The sequence below is a fragment of the Ambystoma mexicanum genome, chromosome 2q, assembly GCF_040938575.1.
Source record: "Ambystoma mexicanum isolate Mex_15411 chromosome 2q, UKY_AmexF1_1, whole genome shotgun sequence".
NCBI lineage: Eukaryota > Metazoa > Chordata > Amphibia > Caudata > Ambystomatidae > Ambystoma > Ambystoma mexicanum.
The window spans coordinates 488,096,675-488,117,557 of NC_090924.1; the positions used below are offsets into that span (position 1 = coordinate 488,096,675).

At 41.2% G+C, this 20,883-nt stretch overlaps 1 protein-coding gene across 1 annotated transcript in view; it reads left to right on the forward strand.

The window, feature by feature from the left end:
• Positions 1–292: 292 nt before the first annotated feature.
• GRIFIN (galectin-related inter-fiber protein) overlaps positions 293–20,883 on the forward strand; it is a 106,531-nt gene continuing 85,940 nt past the window's right edge. The window contains exon 1 of the mRNA XM_069646721.1: positions 293–367. Within this exon, the coding sequence (XP_069502822.1) occupies positions 312–367 (56 nt within the window). The 5' untranslated portion in view covers positions 293–311. The remainder of the gene's footprint in view (positions 368–20,883) is intronic.

Sequence of the window (20,883 nt, forward strand, 5' to 3'; positions counted from 1 at the left end):
GTTCGGGCTGATGGTTGTTGTAGTCCAAAACATATGGAGAGCCTAAGGTGGCACATTTTGCTGAAGGAGCAATCTGGTGTCATCTACTGCCAGTCGCTTCAGTGGCCGCCTTGTCATACAACCACCTGTGTGAACAAATGGATTATCTTCCTGCGAGCTCCATATTCAAGTATATATCACAAGTGCTTAAAAATTGTCAACCATCAACCTACAACTATGTACAAGTACGCCAATGATGTGGCGTAGCAAACTCTGGTCTTTAACGCATATGTTTTCTGTATTCACAGTTTGAGGTTTACTGTCCGGATGGGATGTGTCCTGGCTGGAGCCTCATTATAAAGGGTGAAACCAACTCAACTGAGAACGCGTAAGAAACCTTTTTCGTATACATTGATATAGATTTCCTTTCGAATGCCTATATTTATTGAAGAGCAGGCTGTCGTTTCAATCCGAAACCACTAAAAGAGTGGGCAGCAAAAGGTAATAGAGGCAGCCCTTGGGTAAGGTGCCTGGACAAAAAAGTATTATTGGAGTGAATGGATAATAATGGATGATGAAAGGGTAAGAGCTAGAACACAGGATTTTTGGGTGAGCAAATGTGATCATGTTTTGGTTGCAAGATCTTGTTGCATTAGATATATGTCCGTAGTAGAATGACTTTTAACAATTGCATGTTTAGCATTTGAATGTATGCACTCTCTGTATTTACATTTTTGTAATGTGTATATTACTTCGAATTACTTCGAATTCTTGTATGCATTTGTGGGTTAAGGGCTAAGAGGGAGGAGGAAAGGGATTTGGGACTGAGGGTGTTAGTGAAGGGGAAGGGGGGCATGAGCGTGACCCCCAAAAATAAATCAAAGTAAAATTTTAAGTAATGTACACAAAGCAAATTAAAATGAAGTCATTATTTTGTTGAAATGACATAAAACCCCAGTAGTTCTGCATGATTACAAGTCATGTAGATCACAAAGTTATTCACCATTTTGAAGTCCCGTAGGACGCAGGGCCAGATTCTCAACTGGTGTTAAGTATCGAAAAGGTTGTTAAAAGCGTTAACCTTTTCGGTACTTAAGACCTATTCTGAAGGTGGCGCATTCTTCCGAAGTTGGTAGGAATGCGCCGCTTTCAGAATACATGTGTTAGTTGCTGGGATGGGTTGGAAATCAACCTAACAACCGCCACATTTGTTACCTGCCTCTTTATACTGGTATTCTTGTGGCACTCCTCTAGTTTTATATGTGCACTAAAGTGGCGCAAATATACGGTACCATTTTGGTGCTGTTATTCTGGAGGAGTGCCATAAGAAGAGTTTTGTAAAATAATGAATATGTTGTTATTTTACAAAAATGCTGCCAAGATTTCAGTATTGTGCCTGTTAAGCCAAAAACTGTCGTGCACTAGGAGGATGCTCAGACCCACTTTAGAATACTGATGGATTCTGGGCGTCCTCATTCGGCGCAGTGAATCGTACTCTTTAGCACGTTCACTACGCCAAGTTATGAATCGGGCCCTCAGGGTAACACTGCACCTTCAGGATTGTGCCTGTTTTAGTTATAACACACGCAATCCTTAAATCTCGGCAGTATTTTTGTAAAATAATGACATGTTCGTTATTTTACAAAAATGCTGCCGAGAACAAAGGGTGTATATGAACACTTTCCTATACACCAAAGTAAGCAGCTTCAACGTTGAAGCTGCTTACTTTGGCGTATACGAAAGTGTTCATATACACCCGTGTAAATGAAAGTGTTCATTCATTTACACCGTAGCAAGCAGCTCTAACGTTTCAGAATGCAACGTTGAAGCTGCTTGCTTTGGTGTATATGAAAGTGTTCATATACACCTCACGGGTGTATATGAACACTTAAATATACACTAAAGAAAGCTTCCTGTGGCACTCCTCCGGTATAATAGCACCACAATGGTACTGTATATGTGTGCGATTTTACAACAAATATAAAACTGGAGGAGTACCACAAGAATACCCTTCTAAAAAGCCATGTAACCAATGTGGCGGTTGATAGGTTGGTTTCCAACCCATCCTAGCAACCGCCACATGTATTTCGAAAGTGGCACGTCTTCGGAGGAATGCGACACCTTCAGAATAGGTCTTAAGTACTGAAAAGGTTGTTAACCCTTTTAACGACCTTTCGGTACTTAAGACCTGGTTGAAAATCGCCCTGAGTGAGGTCTGTAATTACTGTAGGCAGTAATACCGTACCCGGTTAATACTGCATGCTTTACTGTTTTTGTGTGGTGGTAAAACCCACCACATAAAATGAGCCCGAAAAATGAGCTTCCAAACGGAAACTAATAATTTGGCAGAGTGGTTAAATACACGGTAGCTGAAATTACCGGGTGTTTTATCACTACCACAAAACGTGTAGTCATGACCCAATTCTTTTGCAGAACCATTTAAGTAGCAGCAGTGTCCATGAAGCTAAAACTGGAATTCCCTCCCTCTTTCATTCTTTTCTACTGATTTGTTATCGTTGTTCAAGTTACAATTTAAAACCTTTGGATAAACTCAGGCAGCACCAGGCCGCACACCTCGAGGCCATTGGGTACTGCACTAAGTCAATCATATCAATCCATCAACATAAACCAGGGCGGGGACTGGAGGACATAACAACCACTGAATAACGTCGAGACCCTGATTTACAGAGAGTAGTCTTAATGGTTGAATGGAGGGGAGGTGGTTTTGGTGGTCAGTTCCGACAGGAAGGAGAGGTAGTTGTGGTGGCTCCTTCCAGGGGTAGGAGATTGTGTTTGAGCCTCATTTTGAAGAGTTCCACTGGAGCCTTTATTGACCTTTTACCTAATTTCTAAAGTGATAATGTTTCCTGAAGTGCAGCATAAACTCCTCCTACCAACCCAACCTGTCCCCCAATGTCATCATAAAGGCTCAGGTGATGCAAATCTTGCTGTTAACTCCACTTTCAAAATATTTTTCAATTAGTTCCTGATTCTTTCTCTGAAAACAACTATTGATGCTCAAGGTCATGTTTTATGCTGAAAGGGTATTCAATAGAAGGCATCTGGATTTACTGTGATTGGACTTTGAAACACGTAGAATTGTTTCATTATTCACACCTCTGTCCTCGGGGATAAATATAGTCTCTATTAGAATACACGATTAACATCATTATTTCTTAAAATAAAACAAAACTGTAGCAACGGAGCCGAGACAGGGACATAGTTTGGGTATGTCTGTTTTCAGTGTTCTGTTATGGCCACCAGCAGCACCGCGTCCATCAGCGCAGTCACTCTCCTTTCTCCACAGCCGTCACCTCAACATTCTCGACCGCTCAGGGGATTTGGAATATGAACAGAGTTGTAAGGGTGGATGAGAGAGAAGTACAAGGTGCAGGAGTTTTTGGTGAGGGAGTTGTTGGTGAAGATGTGAGCGAGCAAGTGGATAGTGTTAGAGCTTGCAACTTCTGCAGGCCTGTTAGGCCCATCAAAATGGCAGAAACATTCAAAGAGTTTGTTGTAGGTCAATGGGAGGGAGGTGTGTAGCATGCTTACCAGATCAGGTGGGCGTTTATGATGTACAGTTTGGAAGGTGGAATGCAGGAGGGGTCGCGAATGTTGTGGTGACCTTCTCCCGTGAGGTTGACCTTCACGGAAGCACCAGCACCATTATACACGGTGCCAGTGCCTCTGGCAAATGGGAATGGGGATTAACGATTTTGAGACGCCGGACTTCCAGTAACACTGGGGTCGTAATCCCCCAATGTTTCTGTGTAGCCAGGCGCCGGAAGAATTCACAAGTCTGGCGGCAGCCTGCTGGATTTACTGGGCACGGCTACCGCCGGACTTGTAATGAGATCCTAGATTGGCTTTTGATAGGCCTGATACAGCTAGTCTTTCCGTGAAGGGGTCGAAGTTATAGAATTTTTTCCAACACGGTGCCCTACTAGCCTACAAGATGCAAAGCACTATAAAGCACTACTGTGACTGCGTGCACATGTGCACTGGAACTGCTGTGTGCACAGTATGGTCATGAACACCACTTAGAAACACAAATATTGGCATAGTAAAAAGTGTTTGGATCACTTTTGTTGTGTATAACCGCACATTCCGAAATACTGTTATCTTATGCGTGGGGTAGTCACCATGTACTAATGCAGTGGTCTTCAAAGTGTGGAGTTGGCCCTCCCTGTGCTGATGATGTCTGGAGGGGGCGTGTGGCTCATTCAAATAGGAAGACCATCATTGTGTATAATACAAAATAGAAGCAGTTCAGGCATTTTGTTGGGCCTGCCAACAGTATTTTAACTCAAGAGGCAGGCAAAGAATTCTCAGCATAAACAAGTTTGGAAACCTATTTAGTAAGGGATAGGCCTCATATGTGCAGGCGATGTGATGGTTTGCTAAATGTGGCATCAGATGTCCCAATAACACCTTCATATGCATGGTATTTAAGTATTTATTTATTCATGGTTGATTTGTACAGTGCCAACTGGGAAGCATAGTTACTTTGCAGCGACCAAGCAGGAAGGGACAGGTCTTACCACAAGACAAAGGAGGTTAGCATTGAGATGATCATTTGCGGGTCTTGCTACCCTCTGATCAGCGTAAGTGCCAAAGGGAAGGATCAAGGAAGATTGCTTACTTAGCGGCACAGTAAAACAGGCAATGCTATGCTAAGAGTGCAGAAGGTCCTTGAAAGAAAGCTAAACAAGAGCAGATGGTCTGCAAGCCAGTTGGCCGTCATTAGAGGGCCCGGGACCGCACTTCACTTCGAGCTGTCGTGCCATCGAGGCTGTATGAGAGATGTAGGAAGTCAGAAGGAGCTCAAGGCCATTCAGGAGAAGAAGTGAGTTTTGAATGTCCTCCTGAACCTTGGAAGGCTTTCCTCTTATTGAATATCAGGTGGCATGAGGTTCCAGAGGCCGACACCACCTGCAATGATTGATCGTTATCTAAGACGCTTGTTGTAGGTTTGTTAGCCGGCGAAAATCTTCAGGTTCTGGAGTGAATGTGTCTTTTGATGAGGGCCAGAGATACCCCGCCATCCAATCATAAAGCACTTTGAAGATCATGAACAAGGATTTACATTGCACTCTTTTTTTCAAGGGGAAACCAGTGCAGGGCATTCAGGGGGGGTGTGCTGTGTTCACAAGTGTTTAGTTCTAGGATTAGTCTGGCTGCTTTGTCAGGTAAAGACTATTTTCAGCACAAGCATGTGCGAGGATGGTAAAAACAAAAAAGAAACACATTATGGGCTTGAAAAAAACACTAAACGAGCACTGAACCCAGAGGTCGAGTGAGATAACAAAGTTGCGTGACCCAGGAGGGCTCAAGTTTCTAAAGCGGGAGTACATTGAACCTTTCTGCAAAGTACTTTAGTAACATATGGGTAGTTTAATTTTCAGAGAGATGTCAGAATAAATTGCAATTTAATTTTCATGTAGTAAACCAAGTCCTTAATTAAGTGTTATCCCCTCAGAATCATACTCCTTAAATTTTGAAGCCGGAACGTGTGTATAGGCGCATTATAAATGCCATATCATATCATACCATATCACAACTAAAATTATCCTTAAGGGAGCAACAAAAAGTACTTCCTATTCCCAATCGGGTTCTTTTGCAGGTGATTAAAACTGTATTTTTACTTTAAAACATGCATCATTTCGTAATCCATACTTCACTATGCTATGCAAATTAAAAGCTGCTTTTTTACCTCAAATTCCCCCTTTAGAGAAAAAGTAGTAATATTCTATTAAAGTGCCTTTTTGTTGGCATTACTCTGCTGGCCCCACTGATCTGAACATATGCATGGGGCTGTGGGTGTGAAAGCAGGGGGCAGGCTCCTATCTGTCCATTGTTTGCTGTTATTCATTGGGTGTATTTTTACTACACATTTCTTTCTGTTAGGAGTAGCTTCCTATTTGCTGGAAGTAAACGTGGCTTGGATGCCTCTCATTTTCTAGGGCTGAGGTCTAGTGAAGTATGCACCAGTCATCACTGTCCAAATAAGCGTTGCAAAGACAAGGGTTTTTGATTCCATTCCAACCCATATGGAAGCAGTTCTATCATATATACAGAGCAGTGCCAGGCCTGTGCTATTGGTTAAGTTTGGGTTTGGTTGGTTTCTCATATCGTGATTCGAAAGGGAAATTATATGAATAAACAGTACAAGAAACATTTGAAAGTGCTCACGTACAAACATCTATGATCGAATTGGCACTTCACAGTCCAGACATTCACATATGTAAATGCAGTGCATGCACTCATTGAAAAGGAACAGAGAAATGACGGAGGACAGTGAGAAGAACATGTCTTACCTTAGTGTCGAGCTGAAGTGAAATGAAAGAGCAAAATATAAACTGCATGTGGAATGGTACAGCTGTCTCCTGCCTTGAGTGTGGGGGTGGCGATCAGCTAAGAGCCCAAGAATGCAACCATCATAAAACATGGTGGAAAATGCAGCCTGATCTACTTCATGTGGAAAGGGATAGAGCAAATGCTAGGCCACATGTCGTTAGGCAAGATTGTATGCAGTACCCTTTGGGTGCAATACAACAACCCTGACTTCCTGGCAATAGCATCCCAACCTTTGGTAAAAGTCTGGACTACACAGGTTGGTAGTGTGGATGTGTAGCCAGGCTTATCTCAAGAGGGGTCAATGTGAGCTGTAGGAGAGTTACACAGAGGTTCACAGTGACAAGAATTCAAGTAAACACTTACAAGGTTTCATGATGAAACAATTATTAATTTATTTACCAGTCAGTTAATGTAAGGCTTCAGAAGGGAGCACTGTAAAACACCACACAAATACACTTCAAAAATACACACTCATAACTTTCTAAATCAGCAAATACCCATTTGGGATGGCATACAAGCACTACCTACACCCGCAGGTGACTTCAATAGCTAGGGTGCTGTTGACATTAATATATCATTGTTTGCATTTAGAATGTTCTTAGGAGAAGTGTCAAACAAATGTGTGGATATTTGCTTTTTCTAATCCCTCTGTTATTCTCAGTCAGGTGTGTACGTTAAATAACCCCCAATGCAAAGTTAGTTAACCCGTTCCTGGAAGGAAGGCAGAAAACACATAAACAGAGGAGAGAAGTCAGTCAGGGAGCTAGGCCAGCCAATGTTAAGTTAGCAAAAGTCAGGTGAACTGAAACACTTCTTGCAGGTAAGTAGAACATTTTTCATAATGTGTTAAAAGGCTTGGTAGATTAGAAGCAATTAAAGTAGGGCCACAAGATGATTAGGCTTGTGAGGTAAAGAAGCTGGCAGCAACTCTACAGATGCAACCAAGCAAGTCTCCAATGAGGACAAGTGATTACACAACAAGAGGTAAGTTCTCTTAGACTGTACAGTACCTTTAGATTGAAAAAAAAAGTGCAGCAGATGACTTCCTCACCTGTGCAGTTCTGCAGATCTCGCTGTTCCTAGAACTCAGTCATGGGGACAAGAGGGAGGACGTCTGGGGACTCCTGCACTGCAATGGGATGTTCACCGCTCGCAACCGGCAATCTTCAAACAAGTGGCTGTTCGGTGTTTCAGCTCCTCACGTCTACCGTAAGTAGCACCACCGCGGTTCCTGGCTGTTGAAATGGACTTTCCTTGCTTCTGGGGTCCTGCACTCTGTTGAGGGGGCTCAGGCCCGGTCAGTCCTACTTCCTGGGAGTCTGGAGGATCTTCCTGGAGCTCTTGGCCAGCTTATAAGCAACGCACACCAACTGCTGTTCCTATTCCTGGCTATCCGGTTCCAGCAGTGACTGCAGTGGAGACTCGACCAGCGTTGAGAGGATGTCCAGGTGGCTTACTTTGGAGTTGATTGATCCCACCAACTCAAAGGGAGAAGTCGTCCTTGCAGGAGCTTCTCTGTCGATACAAAATCCCTTCTTCAAGTTCTTCTTCGGATTCCTTCATCCAGTGGGCGACTCTGCCTTCCAAGATAAAAAGCCCCACCTTTTATGCAGCTTGCTCCCATTCATTCCAGCCTAGCTGTCAGTCACCCAGCAGGGTGGCTCTCCTTGCCGGACAACCAGCCAGCCAATCACCTAAGAGTGCATTCCTATCTCCTAGGAGACTAAGCACAGGAAGTTTCGGGCACCTCCCTCGCTTCCTGCCCCCGCCAGACACCCTGGAGTCAGAGGCCGGCTTCACTCGTGAATCCTGCCAAAGACAAAATGAACAAAGGGGCCAAACCTGGTTTAACAGACAGAGTAAATCTCAAGAAGGGCCTTTCCGCAAAGAAATGGCGAAAAAAGAAAACGGGCATTTTGACACAAATGGCATCCATGGCTGCTTTACTGTGGTTGCGAACACAGCCTGCCGTAAAAACACACAATGGTAGCAAAAAGTAAAACCACTGACACCAGACATTCAATGATGAAAGGGTAACATAAAATTGTTACATGAGAAGCTAAACAAAGGGGATGCTAAGTAACCCCTCCAGCACCCTATTGTAAGATAGTGTATGCTGGATCTAAAAAGTTACAAAAGTAAGTAAAGTCAATTTCACTTGACTGCTCTTGGAAACACTAGTTTATCCAAGAGAAGGTATTTAAACCTTGGGGAAATCTGGAAGACTTCCCTGTGTCGCTGCACTGAAGGTGCTGTGCGACACAATGTGAAATATGATGCCTATGGAGTTTGTCAGATTCCACAACCAAAATAAACACAGAGTTAAAAATCACATTAAAATACATGAGCGAGTGGGAAATAAGAGTCTCACTCTCCCCAGGTTAAAAAAATCAAAACCTCAAAATCCAGCAAAGTTGGTGCGGGTCTCTAAGGTAGAGGGAATTGGCACATTTCTGAGAATTCATCCTAACACATGTGTTAAAATGTGGAGAGTCATCTAAGGCTGTGAGGAGAGAAGGGGTGAATATTGAGCAGTGGCAAGGAAAGCAGTGGGTGGGGAGGTATCATTTTGGTGTAAGCATAGAAGGAATGATAAGGTGAATAATACAAAAATATAATAAGTGGAAAAGGATTGTACAAAAACATGGGAGAAAAAAGAAACAAAATAAGAAAACACGTATGCAAAAATTAGTCTGGCAAAAGGATGAAATGTGAGGATTGACTAACAGATGGGATAGGGCAATGAATATACAAAAAGCAAAGGTCTGATCTAGCATGGTGACTGCAGGGGCATGTACTGATGGTGTTATAAGTGCGTAAAGTTACCCGAGGCTGGGTTGGGAGTAGGCTTGCTCTACGAGATTGGTTAATGGTCCTTAAATGGATTGCCAGAGTTAAAGCAAATCAGGGTTGCCACTGACCCTCTCACAGTCCCTCCAATATGCAACATCTATGGGATACAGCTCTGTCATGACCTTGTAGTAGTAAGGTGTCACTAGGTAAAAAGAAAGCTAGAAGACCCTTATTTTGCTTGTCTACTTTCACCAGACAGAATGGCCTTATTTCGTCATCTATTTGCACATTGGCGCTCACAGTCTCACTTTCACAGAATAAAAACAGTTGTGCAATGCCAAACTCATACATACATTCAAAAATCTAGGATGGAATGAGCACTTCATCTGGATGAAGATCTCTGTGGGCCAACGTAGAGATTCTACCCATCTCCACAGCCAAGCCATTTGCATATGTTCACCCACTGCATACACTCATTGTTAGAAACAGCCAGCGAGTACTGGAAACTGGAGGGGGTTCACGAGAGCACACACAATAATGCAAGGTCCTTTCTTTGAATCCTGATCCTTGGCAAAAGCAGACTGAAAGCGGAGAGTTGCGCCGTGCTGTATAGCAGCAATCTGCCGGTGATCAACATCGGCTTGGTCCAGGGCCTGCGAGATTGGTGAAATTGGAGAGTCCGCCCAGAAATACTGGAGAGACTGTCTCTGTTTTCCTGCATATTGGTAAGAGGTGAGTGGAGTGAGGCACTTGGGAGCCGGCAATCTTTTCTGATTAAGTGCTCCAGCCTTAGCATTGCATGTCCCTGTATCAGCCAGTTAGTTAGATTGCCGATTAGGCCTGGTTTGCCTGGTTTCCATTAAGGGCTTGTTACATAGGTTGCAGTGCTACCTGTTTTACATCACTGCCCCATTACATGATTCAGGCTGTAAGGAAGATGCAGAGTCTCTGAGGAGCTCATGACCAATAACTGCAGAGTTTAACCCTTTGAGCTGGTTGAGAGCCAACGCAATGAGGGCTATTGAATGATACAGTTGAAGTAATCTGTGTACCAGCGGGTGCTAGTAGACAATCCTTCATCAGATTTGTGCCCAATTACCTGCTGTCTAAGTGCAGCGAGTGCAATCAGCACCACGCACTAGGATACGATGGCTGCGGAGGGAGAGCCTATCTTTGCTTTCTTTTTGACTTCCTTCTAGTGGGTATTCTGATTCTAGGTAGCTGGTTATAGAGTATCAGTGATAGGTGGACGCTGGGAGGTGAGTGACAATAAAACTGCACTCCCTGAATATTTAACCATGCTGGCAACATGCAAAACCTATCATTTGAGAAGCATAAACAATGCAGGAAAGCCCCGAGCCACCAACACAAGTAGAAACTTCAAAAAACGTATCCACGCAAGTTGCATGCTAATGCGACCGCATATAGTATAGCGGCCACAGTGGAAGCAAGCAGAGGTCTAACTACTTTTCTTAAACCAGTCAATCCCACAACTAATGTGAATTTAGCTGCTGAAGCGCCAATCATAGCACTATCGGAGAGCCCACAAGCACCTATCAACAAATTGATGTCGACGTCTGCCACAGTATACAACAATTCATTACTGAACATGTGTCTAAATATACAGAGAGACTCATTAGGTACCTTTGTTCAAGTAAATATACCAAGTGACACCAGCAATTAACTCAGTGTGGGAAATGTTATTGGACTTACACCCACCAATAAAATGAACCTATCAAAATCTCCAGACCAAGAAGTATTGCAAGAAGCATATCAGCCTTGTCCCAGTAATATAATGATTCCATTAGTTCCTCTGACTCATCGGAGGAGGAGGACCAGCCTGACTCAGAAGTGTTGATAATAGTGAAGGTGCTGTTTACTCTTTGTAATAATCTATATAAGGAACAGCAGGTTTTAAAGACAGGCATCATAAAGTTGCCAGATGTCATTCTGATGGCCTAGTCGGAGGAATTATTTTTGGCACCTAACCTGCAGTCTCAGACGGGGGAGTTATATCAGGCTGACACAGGAGAACAGGAATATGAACCCGTGGCAGTGGCATCAGCCTCTCCGAATATCATAATTGACAACACAGTAACTTGTGAACAAGATGGTGAATATGAGGCCATTAAGATGGATTTGACATCAATATCACTTCCTGTAAAAGCATGAAACCAAAATTCATCCAACCATTGATGTCATTACTAAGTATTCAAAAGATACTAAATGTTTATACAAGTTATTATTGTGGCATTGGGACATTTTACTACTTGATAAAGACATCAGACCTTATTTAACGGATAAACTGAGATTCGTTTTCACAAGATCAATGACAATTCGGAACAAAACCAGCCCGTCATTTGTACAGATTAGAAATGAGGCACAAAATGTGAGCTCAACATGGCTGACCCCTACAACAGGTTTCCACAAAAGTGGAACCTGTTCAATGTGTAGATACGCAGAAGACAGTGTAAACCAATACACCACTATAAATGGATATACAACACAAATTAAAGATTTCATCAATTGGAGAACAAGATATGTAGTGTATGCATAGGGTCCACTATTAGACAATTACGATTCAGGATACAAGAGCATCTTTCAAGTTTGAGCAGCCAAGATCCAAGGCTGCCTCTTGCCATTCATTGGCAAACTAAACACCAAACAGAAGACAAGCTAGATATATGTTTCATTGGATTAAAGAAAGCAAGATTGAATGCAAGAGGGGGAGATATCACCCTCAAACTTCGACAAATGGAAGCTTAATGTATATGCCGTTTTCGATGTACAGAGTTAGGTCTCAACTCAGACCATGAGATGCATGTCTTCCTATGATCATAACGATCACTCTGTCTAGATGGTTAGTTTGGTTGAAGGCAGATGTATCAACTCTCAAATCATTATTAATATTTTTCAATGTGTAGTACACTAATGTACAAATTAACAATCACGTATCATGCATTGCTCATTCCGGGCAGCAGACCCCATTATGAACACATACTCATTTAATTAAAATCACTTTTTATTATGTGACCATCCTCACTTATCAACATATTTCATATATTTTCTTTGTATAGATATGAATCAGTGATCATAATAGAATACGATCCACGTATTCCCATATATTTAATTGTGAAACATATTTCATATATTTCCTGTGTATAGATATATATATATAGATATATATCAGGGACTATAACAGAGTACGATCCACGTATTCGCATATATTTAATTGAATATGAGATGTGCGGATGTACGCATAAGAAACACTACCTATACTATAATAAACACATGTGCAACTTGAAAACACTATTCTCCTCATGGAGCATGCGTATTAATACAGTGACCGGCTACTGACGCATGCGTGATGATACTAGATCACGCACAATTATTAACACAGTATATAAGTCGCCGTGCCCTCGGGACGCGTTTTTGACTTCTTTACAAGTACCGCCCATAGGATTTAACCCACATATAAGGTAAGGGTATAATTTCTAACAAAATCTTGATAAGAAAAGTTTAAATATACATATACTAATAGGCAGATTTGCATTAAATAAACAGGTAAACTGCTATGGATAAAAGATAACGGGAACAACATATTACATGAATTTGAAGCATACATATCACTCGTGAGCTTAAACCACACTGGCATCTGGAGGGTAAGCATAAATGAATATGGGCTGTTCATATGAAATGATTCTCAACTGAATATCGATATGGAGTTATATAATGGTTTTGCTCTCATGCCTACAGGCCATATTAGAGCAACACATACGTTATGGATACAATTGTATCAGGACACAGTTTGGAAAGTTAAAGCTGTTTGGATATTCTCCAAAACACAATCAGCAGAAGATAGGTGAGAAATCACATTTATACTAATCCAATACCATATTGATTATATACTAATTAAATAGTTATTCACATTTACTATACATATCTAATCTGGGAAGATGAGGAGAAATGGTGACTTTTGGGCTGCTGCACGAGAATGAGCAATGCATGATTAACGTGACATCTGACATATCAATAGTGACAATGCACATAATAATATATTGCCATTCTATCTTTCCCTGCTCCTTTACCACATTGAACATGTCGACCTTCATAATTTGGGTATGTGAATCCCATTATTTATCTTTCTATTTATGGATTATTATTTTTCAATTCACTATTGTTGATGAATTTTTCATGAATTGGTTTTATGTATAATTCTCTTACTGAAATGTATCTATTTCATGTGATCGATATTATTTTGATTTTGTCAGCCTTGAGAACAACGCTTTAGTCGAAACACGTGTCGGCTGACGGGTGTGAATAAAGAGCATCGATTTATGGACTCATGAAAAAAACATTTCTCTCGAATATTTGATTAATTATATACAATTAACAATTAGGAGAAGAGCGATCTGCGGGTCATTCTATATATTACTTCCTGTAATCACTTCCTGTAATGATAATAGCCTAAATCAAAGAGCCTTAAAAAATTGCGGTCAATCAAAAAAAGTAATACGGAATAGGCGTCAAACAGTAATAAGGAGGGAAAAAGATCAAGCCTCGCTTGGGAAATCTAACACGAACAAAGTGAATGCTGAATCAGCATAGTCACTTGAGAAGGACAAAACCAATATTGGTTTAGTAAACAGTGCCACATCTAACCAGTTTGAGCCACTGACAGCGAGGCCTACAAACAACCCCCCCAGTTGTAGGTAATCAGCCGGAAACATTGCATAACTGGATTAAACACACATATGTAAAAGCACTAATAGCAAAAGATGTAAGTAACATGTCCATGGTTGAAGATGAATATGGTCCGACAGCTGAGGAAATACAGACTACCGATTGTCTTCTCGTTGAGGGAAAAGATCAAGAATATGGAGACTGCTCATCGCGACACCAGTAAAAAGATCAGAGTATCTGAACAGTTTGCAACAGTCTTTAGTCCATTTCTAAATCATAAATGCATTTTACAAATTCTTCATAGTATAACTCACTTGCACTTGATCAGGTCTAAAGACCTAGATCTTGTAGAAACACTGGCCACTCTGTCTGAAGCCAATTGGCTGGACGTGCATTTTGCTTCACCCATCATTTTAGAATTGGTGATGGCAAATAGGATGGAGTTTTTTTAAACTAGGCTTTGATTTTACATGAGTACAGGAAAATCTAACTACTAATACCATTCTGCCAATTAATGGTCTTGCAGGAAAAAAGGAAAGACACACAATCAAAGAACTAGAAGCCATTATAGGACATCTAGCTACTGCACTGGGAGATTTTGTTGCCCCACCCGTAGAAATAATACTTGTCCAGAGAGGAGAAGGGTGAACCAGCTGGTTTGATCAAGAGATATGGCTGTGGATATGCTATCAATTGTTGTCTGGAACTCCAGGGGTTTCAATTAATGTATTAAGAAACCACAGTTCACAATATACTGATGGAGGCTGACATCTTTATTGTGGAAGAAACCTGGCTTACCAATGAAATCAGCTTGGGTGGGTATTTCAGTATTCAGAGGCTGGCAAGACGTAATCAGACTAGTAGACCTATGGGGGGCTGCTGATAGGTACTAGAAGCTCACTGAGCTTGATAGAGTTTAAACCAGGCCGCGTACATTTATTTGCTATGGCTGGAATTCTTACAGCTGGTATTGAAGGTCAAGTGCAACAAACTCTCATAGTTAATATTTATCACTGCCTGGGGTGTGAAGAAAGCGCCAAGATTATAATTCATGTGGAATATCTAACTAATGAATGGCCGCAGTCCAACCCACAAGGGTCAATTGCCGTTGTGGCGATCTGAATTTCCAGAGCTACCCAACAAAAGCCTCAAATAGGCAAAAGGATGACTGTTATTGTATAAGTAAAAATGATAAAGCGTATCAATGGGAGGAGTTTATTACTAGCTATGATTTTAGACAATAGTACATTGAGGGGACATCAGGCCAACCTAGACAACATGCATGGTCCAATGAAACGTTTACATCATTGATTGATTATGTACTTGTCCAGAATAATCTATTCAGCAACATTGGTAAGTGTGAGCTTGATGGCAATACTCCTAGTGATCATGTAGCCATCAAAATTACCATTGACTATACCGCTAAAAGGCTTAAAGATCAAATTGTCAGCTCATATACAGCCAATGCTGCTGCTAATAGAAAAATTAAATGAGGAGGTCACAAACTTAATTATAGAGATGGAGGAACTACATCTTGACGCATATTATGAAAAAATGGACTACATATTGGGAACTATGACTGAGAACGCAATTAGAAGCCCACATGCTGAAAAGGAACTTGGTAAGCTGTTTGATGTCATTATTGCCCATAGGAAAAAAAAAGGTGATGTCCAATATACGTAATGTTAAAAATTGGACCTTACAACCACTGCAACCTGGAATGCAATAGTAAAACTCAGAACTGCCTATAGAAATGGGATTACGCAACGTAACATCTCTATGGTCACAGTGCAGTGGTAAATTATAAATAATGCCCTACATAGCTCAGACACACAAAAGATTTAAAAGAAAAAAACTAAATTAACCCAATATCTGTAGACTAGTGGATACGCTATGTCATGAATATGTGTACGACAAATAGTCTAAATAAGGAAAGAGAGCTCAAAATGGTCCCTACCCACAACAGTGAGGAGTTTTCCATCCCATCATTAGATTTTGAAGAATTCATTATAATTTTTAAATCTTTGAGAGCCACAGGCCTGCACCAGGTTGCTAATATTGTTTTTAAACAGATCCCACATGGATGGGTGGTAATATGTGAAAAACATTTTAACTAAATAATGAAAACAGGCCATATCCTTCTAAGTTGGAGGAGCTCCATTTTGGTCCCCACCTATAAAAAGGGCCCTTGAGAATCACAAGAAAACTATCAGCTACTTGCAATGATTTATTCCTTGGACAAAATATTTTGTCACTTCTTATTAAGAAAAATTAAAAACTGGCTACAAGTTGAGATTTCCGTAAAGGCGGGAACACATAGACTAATCTGTGGTGTATGAGCTAATTAATCCAGTGAGTTTATAGCTATAAAAAGGAAGCTTTATTTATATCCTATGTGAATTACTCCAAAGCCTTTGACACTGTAAATAGACAAAGACTGTGGAGGAAACTACAATGTTGGGAGCTAGATTTGACGACTCTGCGTGTTGTAAACACCCTACATACTGATACATCATCTCAAATTAGAGGTTACATGAATGGACAGTTGAGTGATTCCACCCACACTAATCATGGCCTGAAACAGGGGTGCTCTTTGGCCCCTGTTCTTTTCAATATATATATGGCGGACCTAGGCGATGATCTGTGTTAATGTAAAAATAATACTCCCAAAATTGGACAGCAAATAATCGGTGGCTCTCCTATGCTGACGTTACGGTCCTTTTTGACCACACTCCCGTCAGACTTCAGCATAGTTTGACGACATTATATGAATCTTGCAAGAGTAATTAATTAAAATTGAATCTAGGAAAACAAAGGTTATGATCATAAATGGCAGAAACAACAAATATAAAAACTGTACATGGATACTAGATGGCACGATGATTGAAATTGTCAAAAACTATATGTATCTGGGAAGGCCTATATATAATTTATTTGACTCCAAGCTTTTGGTCAATGACATCAAGACAAAGGTGAGCAGGAAATGCTATGCCATCAGATAATTTATATCTAACAGTGGAGGTTACTCAATGGAAGGTTTGATTAAAAAATATAAAGCAACCATTGTCTTGAGTTCTTTATATGGTTTAGAGATTCTAATGCACTGTTACCATCGGCCCCTGTGGAAGCTATATGTTTGGTACTGGTAGTTACTTCCATTACCACGTTATGGAAAATATGCTGTAGCCTTTGCCTCGTCCAGATGATAGACCAGAGTAAGAATCCAGAATCCCTTTATTTTACATCTGATTTATTGCTGAGCACAGAGGGTTCACACAAAACGATGGAATGCTGGCTGCAAGACATTGTAAAATTCCATACAGACATTGGATTTATGACACAAAATCCTGCTTATGTTGGCTTGGACACTAAAGAAATCAAAAGTAAAGCCAAAATCTGGGAACGTATAAGGAATATTGAGCATTTATACAGAAAATGGTCTTATAGCGATTATGTCAAGCAAGGTTTCACTATTGGAGCTCCATTTAAATATTTATATCAAGTTCAAAACTCAAAAACATGCTGTTTTATAATGAGAGTACATTTTGACCAATTACCTACCTAGGACCGTCCAGGTGCTTGGACTAATGTACCCCATGAGGCTAGCCTATGTCAAATTTGTCATAACAAAATTTAATCTATACTACACCTACTTACCTCATGCTCTTATCTGAGGGACATATATGTTAGAGGTCATCATAATTTTGTAACAGATGTTTGGAATATACAAAAAGAACAATTCTGGTCCTGTAAATTTTCAGGTGGCAACAAGAATTTGAATTATGCAACCTGTTATGTTTGGCAGAAAATGTTGAAAATGTATCTGGCAATATCTGATAGTTTACAAAAAGTATGACTGTAAATTCTTACCCTCAGTCATTTGAGGAATATTTAATAATATTTGGATGAAATATAAATGAATTGTCCTTTTACCTTTTTCTTTTATCATTTATAAGCAATGTAAGTAACTGATATTTTTTTAAGCAATTAGTGTTTTTCTTTTATAACTGTGTTTTTATGTATCATGTTTTACTTATAGTAATGTAATGATGTAATGTTCCCTGTTTTCTCCACTTCTTATTTTCTCGCTCTATTGCTGTTGATGTAATTGGGTTAATGGTTTGTTTTTTGCCAATAAACCTAATAAAACAATTAATGAAAAAAAAATTGGATGGGGCAATGAATTTAAAAAAGGCAAACTGTCTGATCTAGAGTGATGGCTGTGGAGGTGTGTACAGATGGTGTTATGCGTGCGTAATGTTAGCCGAAGCTGGGGTGGGAGTAGGCTTGCTCTACGATATTGGTTATTGGTCCTTAGATGGATTGCCAGAGTTAAAGCAAATCAGTATTGCCACTGACCCTCTCACGGCCCGATCAATATGCATCTATGGGATATATTCCTGCCGTAACCTTTTAGTATTATGGCGTCACTAGGAAAAAAGAAAGGTGTAAGACCCTAATTTCGCTTTTCTACTTTCACCAGACAGACTGGCCTTATTTTGCAATCTATTTGCACATTGGCGCTCACAGTCTCACTTTCACAAAATAAAAACAGTTGTGCAATGCCAAAATCATGCATACATACAAAAATCTGAGGCGGAATTGGCACTTCATCTGGGTGAAGATCTCTGTGGGCCAATGTACAGCCTCTACCCAGCTCCACAGTCAAGCCATTCGCATGTGTTCACACACTGCAAACACTCATTGAAAAGAACAAGGGATATTATGGAGGACAGTGGGTAGAACACGTCCAACCTGAGTGTTGCGCTGCAGAGAAAGAAAAGGGCAACATCTAAACTGTGTGTGGAATGGTGCAGGGGTCTCCTGCAGTTCACATTTCTATCGCCCTGATGCCTACCTAGATAATCTGCCCAGTTCCTTGCTTTCATTACCACCACTTTCACTACAGCTCTATATTTAGTTCTTCTTTATCTGTATGTCATTAATTCATATATAAAATAATATATTTGGAATGCAAGGTTTAGCAGATCCATCTAGCCTGTCCACGGCTGCTGTGGGACCGTACCTCCTCCTGGACCTAGTCTCTAGATTATTATTTCCTATAACTGTATACATGGTTCAGATATTCACTGCTGAATACACACTGGCAGTTTCCATTTACATTAAACATGACAACTGGGAAGATAGCTCAGCAGATTAGAATATCTTCTGCAGGGATCTGTATGTGACTGGAAGGTCAGGTTTCACATCCAGCAGGTTATCTCAGGCTTATATTCTTCTGAGGATGATAGAAAAAGAATATCATCGAGTTGAATAATTGCAACATCTTTAATTTAAGTGGTGATAAAGCATTATATAATCAACCGGTTACTAATATTAGTTAGATCGCCTCTCAGTGCGTTGGTCAAGCATTGCCATTCCCCTGAGCTTTGAGGCAATAAACTGTAGGCTCCAGATAGATATTTGTACCCTGTGCTCAACCCACTAAGCTGCCTCACTGGGATTGTAACCCTTGCAATACGGATTACACACACAAACACACATCTTTGTTGCAAGAGCTCACAGACATCTTCTATCTCCAAGTTGCCATAAACTAGACATCAACTAGTATGCTGACGAAGCGGTGGAAAACCACAGACATCTATCACTTCATATTTAATGTGGCTCAGTTTCTTGCATGCAGGACCATTATCCACCATAATTCATAGCTAGCAAAATGATTGAGAGAGTAAGGCTTAATAATCTACTAATGTCTTGGCCTTCTATGATCCATGCATTTTACCTATGTTCCACATCATTGTTTACTCTTGCCCTTTCTCTCACCGTAGCCTGTATTTGTTGCTCAATAGACAGTGGGCCTCATTACAAGTGTGCCGGTCCGGTAACAACGGTGCCGGTAAGCCTACCGGCACCGTTGTTACCGGACTGGCACACTAAGAGTCTGCGGGCGGATGCAGTCCTGCCCCAGGGACACTATGGCGGGGTGAGCAAAAAAAGGAGTGAGCAGAGAGTGATAGCTAGCCATGCGGCTACAGAACACGGCTGAGAACGTACCACACACGACCCTATGAGGCCTTGGTGCCAGGAGCCTGTGAATTACAGTGTTGCTACTAGTTCCCCACTTTGCAGGTAAGAGCTTCTATGTGTTTGTCAAGTCAGACCTGAGGGCCAACAACTCGACATGTGATGTACCTTCCATATTCTGACTGTACGAGGTACATGAGGCATTCATTTGTGTTAGTTAGCAGTACTGGGGTGTTTGGGGCAGATCCTAGAATAGGAGTGAGGCACCTTCATACCTGTGGCTTCATGCATGTTGACTATACGAGGCATCTAAGCCATTCATTTGCATTACTAACCTTATTGAAACTTCTGATGTTGCCCTTAACATATAATGGCAGGGGCTGGACATTGAGGTTGTCCCATACATCTGCTCGTATTAAGACTATTCCCGCAATATGGGCATGTGTATGCATGCGTGAATGCAGGTATGCATACAGTGCACACCTAGCAAGCAAGGCATTAAGCACTGTGCAAATATGGGATGAATATCGAAAGAACAGCAGATCCAGGGGAGCTGAGGGGTGGAACTTGGGAAGAAGAGCTGCTAGGCTGTCGTTGGCAATGACCTATTCCTCAAAGTCCTCAGTTCCTTCCCGAAGAGCGCGAGACATGGGACAAAACGAATGTGTGTTGCTATTTTATTCTACAGTCCAGGTGCATAGCAGGTTAAGGTGTCTTTTATGTTTTCTTTCCGTCTAGTACCTCTTTCAATTTGGTCTTGGCATTTTAAAGCTGCTGGTGCAAGGGATTCTTTCAGCGCTGAGGGGTTTTTTGGTCATGCAGGATGGAACTCTCTTTGCCATTGCCTTGTATGAGATGCAGCCCATTTTGAAGGAACGCAAATTTAGAAGGGTAACCATCGTAGCTCTCTGCGGCCATGGTTGAGGTGCTCATTTGTCTACCGTGCTCTGGTGAGAAGGGCTGTCGTGTGCCTCACAGCTTTCAGTGAGGTCAGGAAGGAGTTTGGGGTTCTGGTGAGGAGAGTGTTGGCCCTGTCCATGTGGAAAAGGACAAAGGCCTGGATTAGAGGTCTCAAGTCTGTGGAAT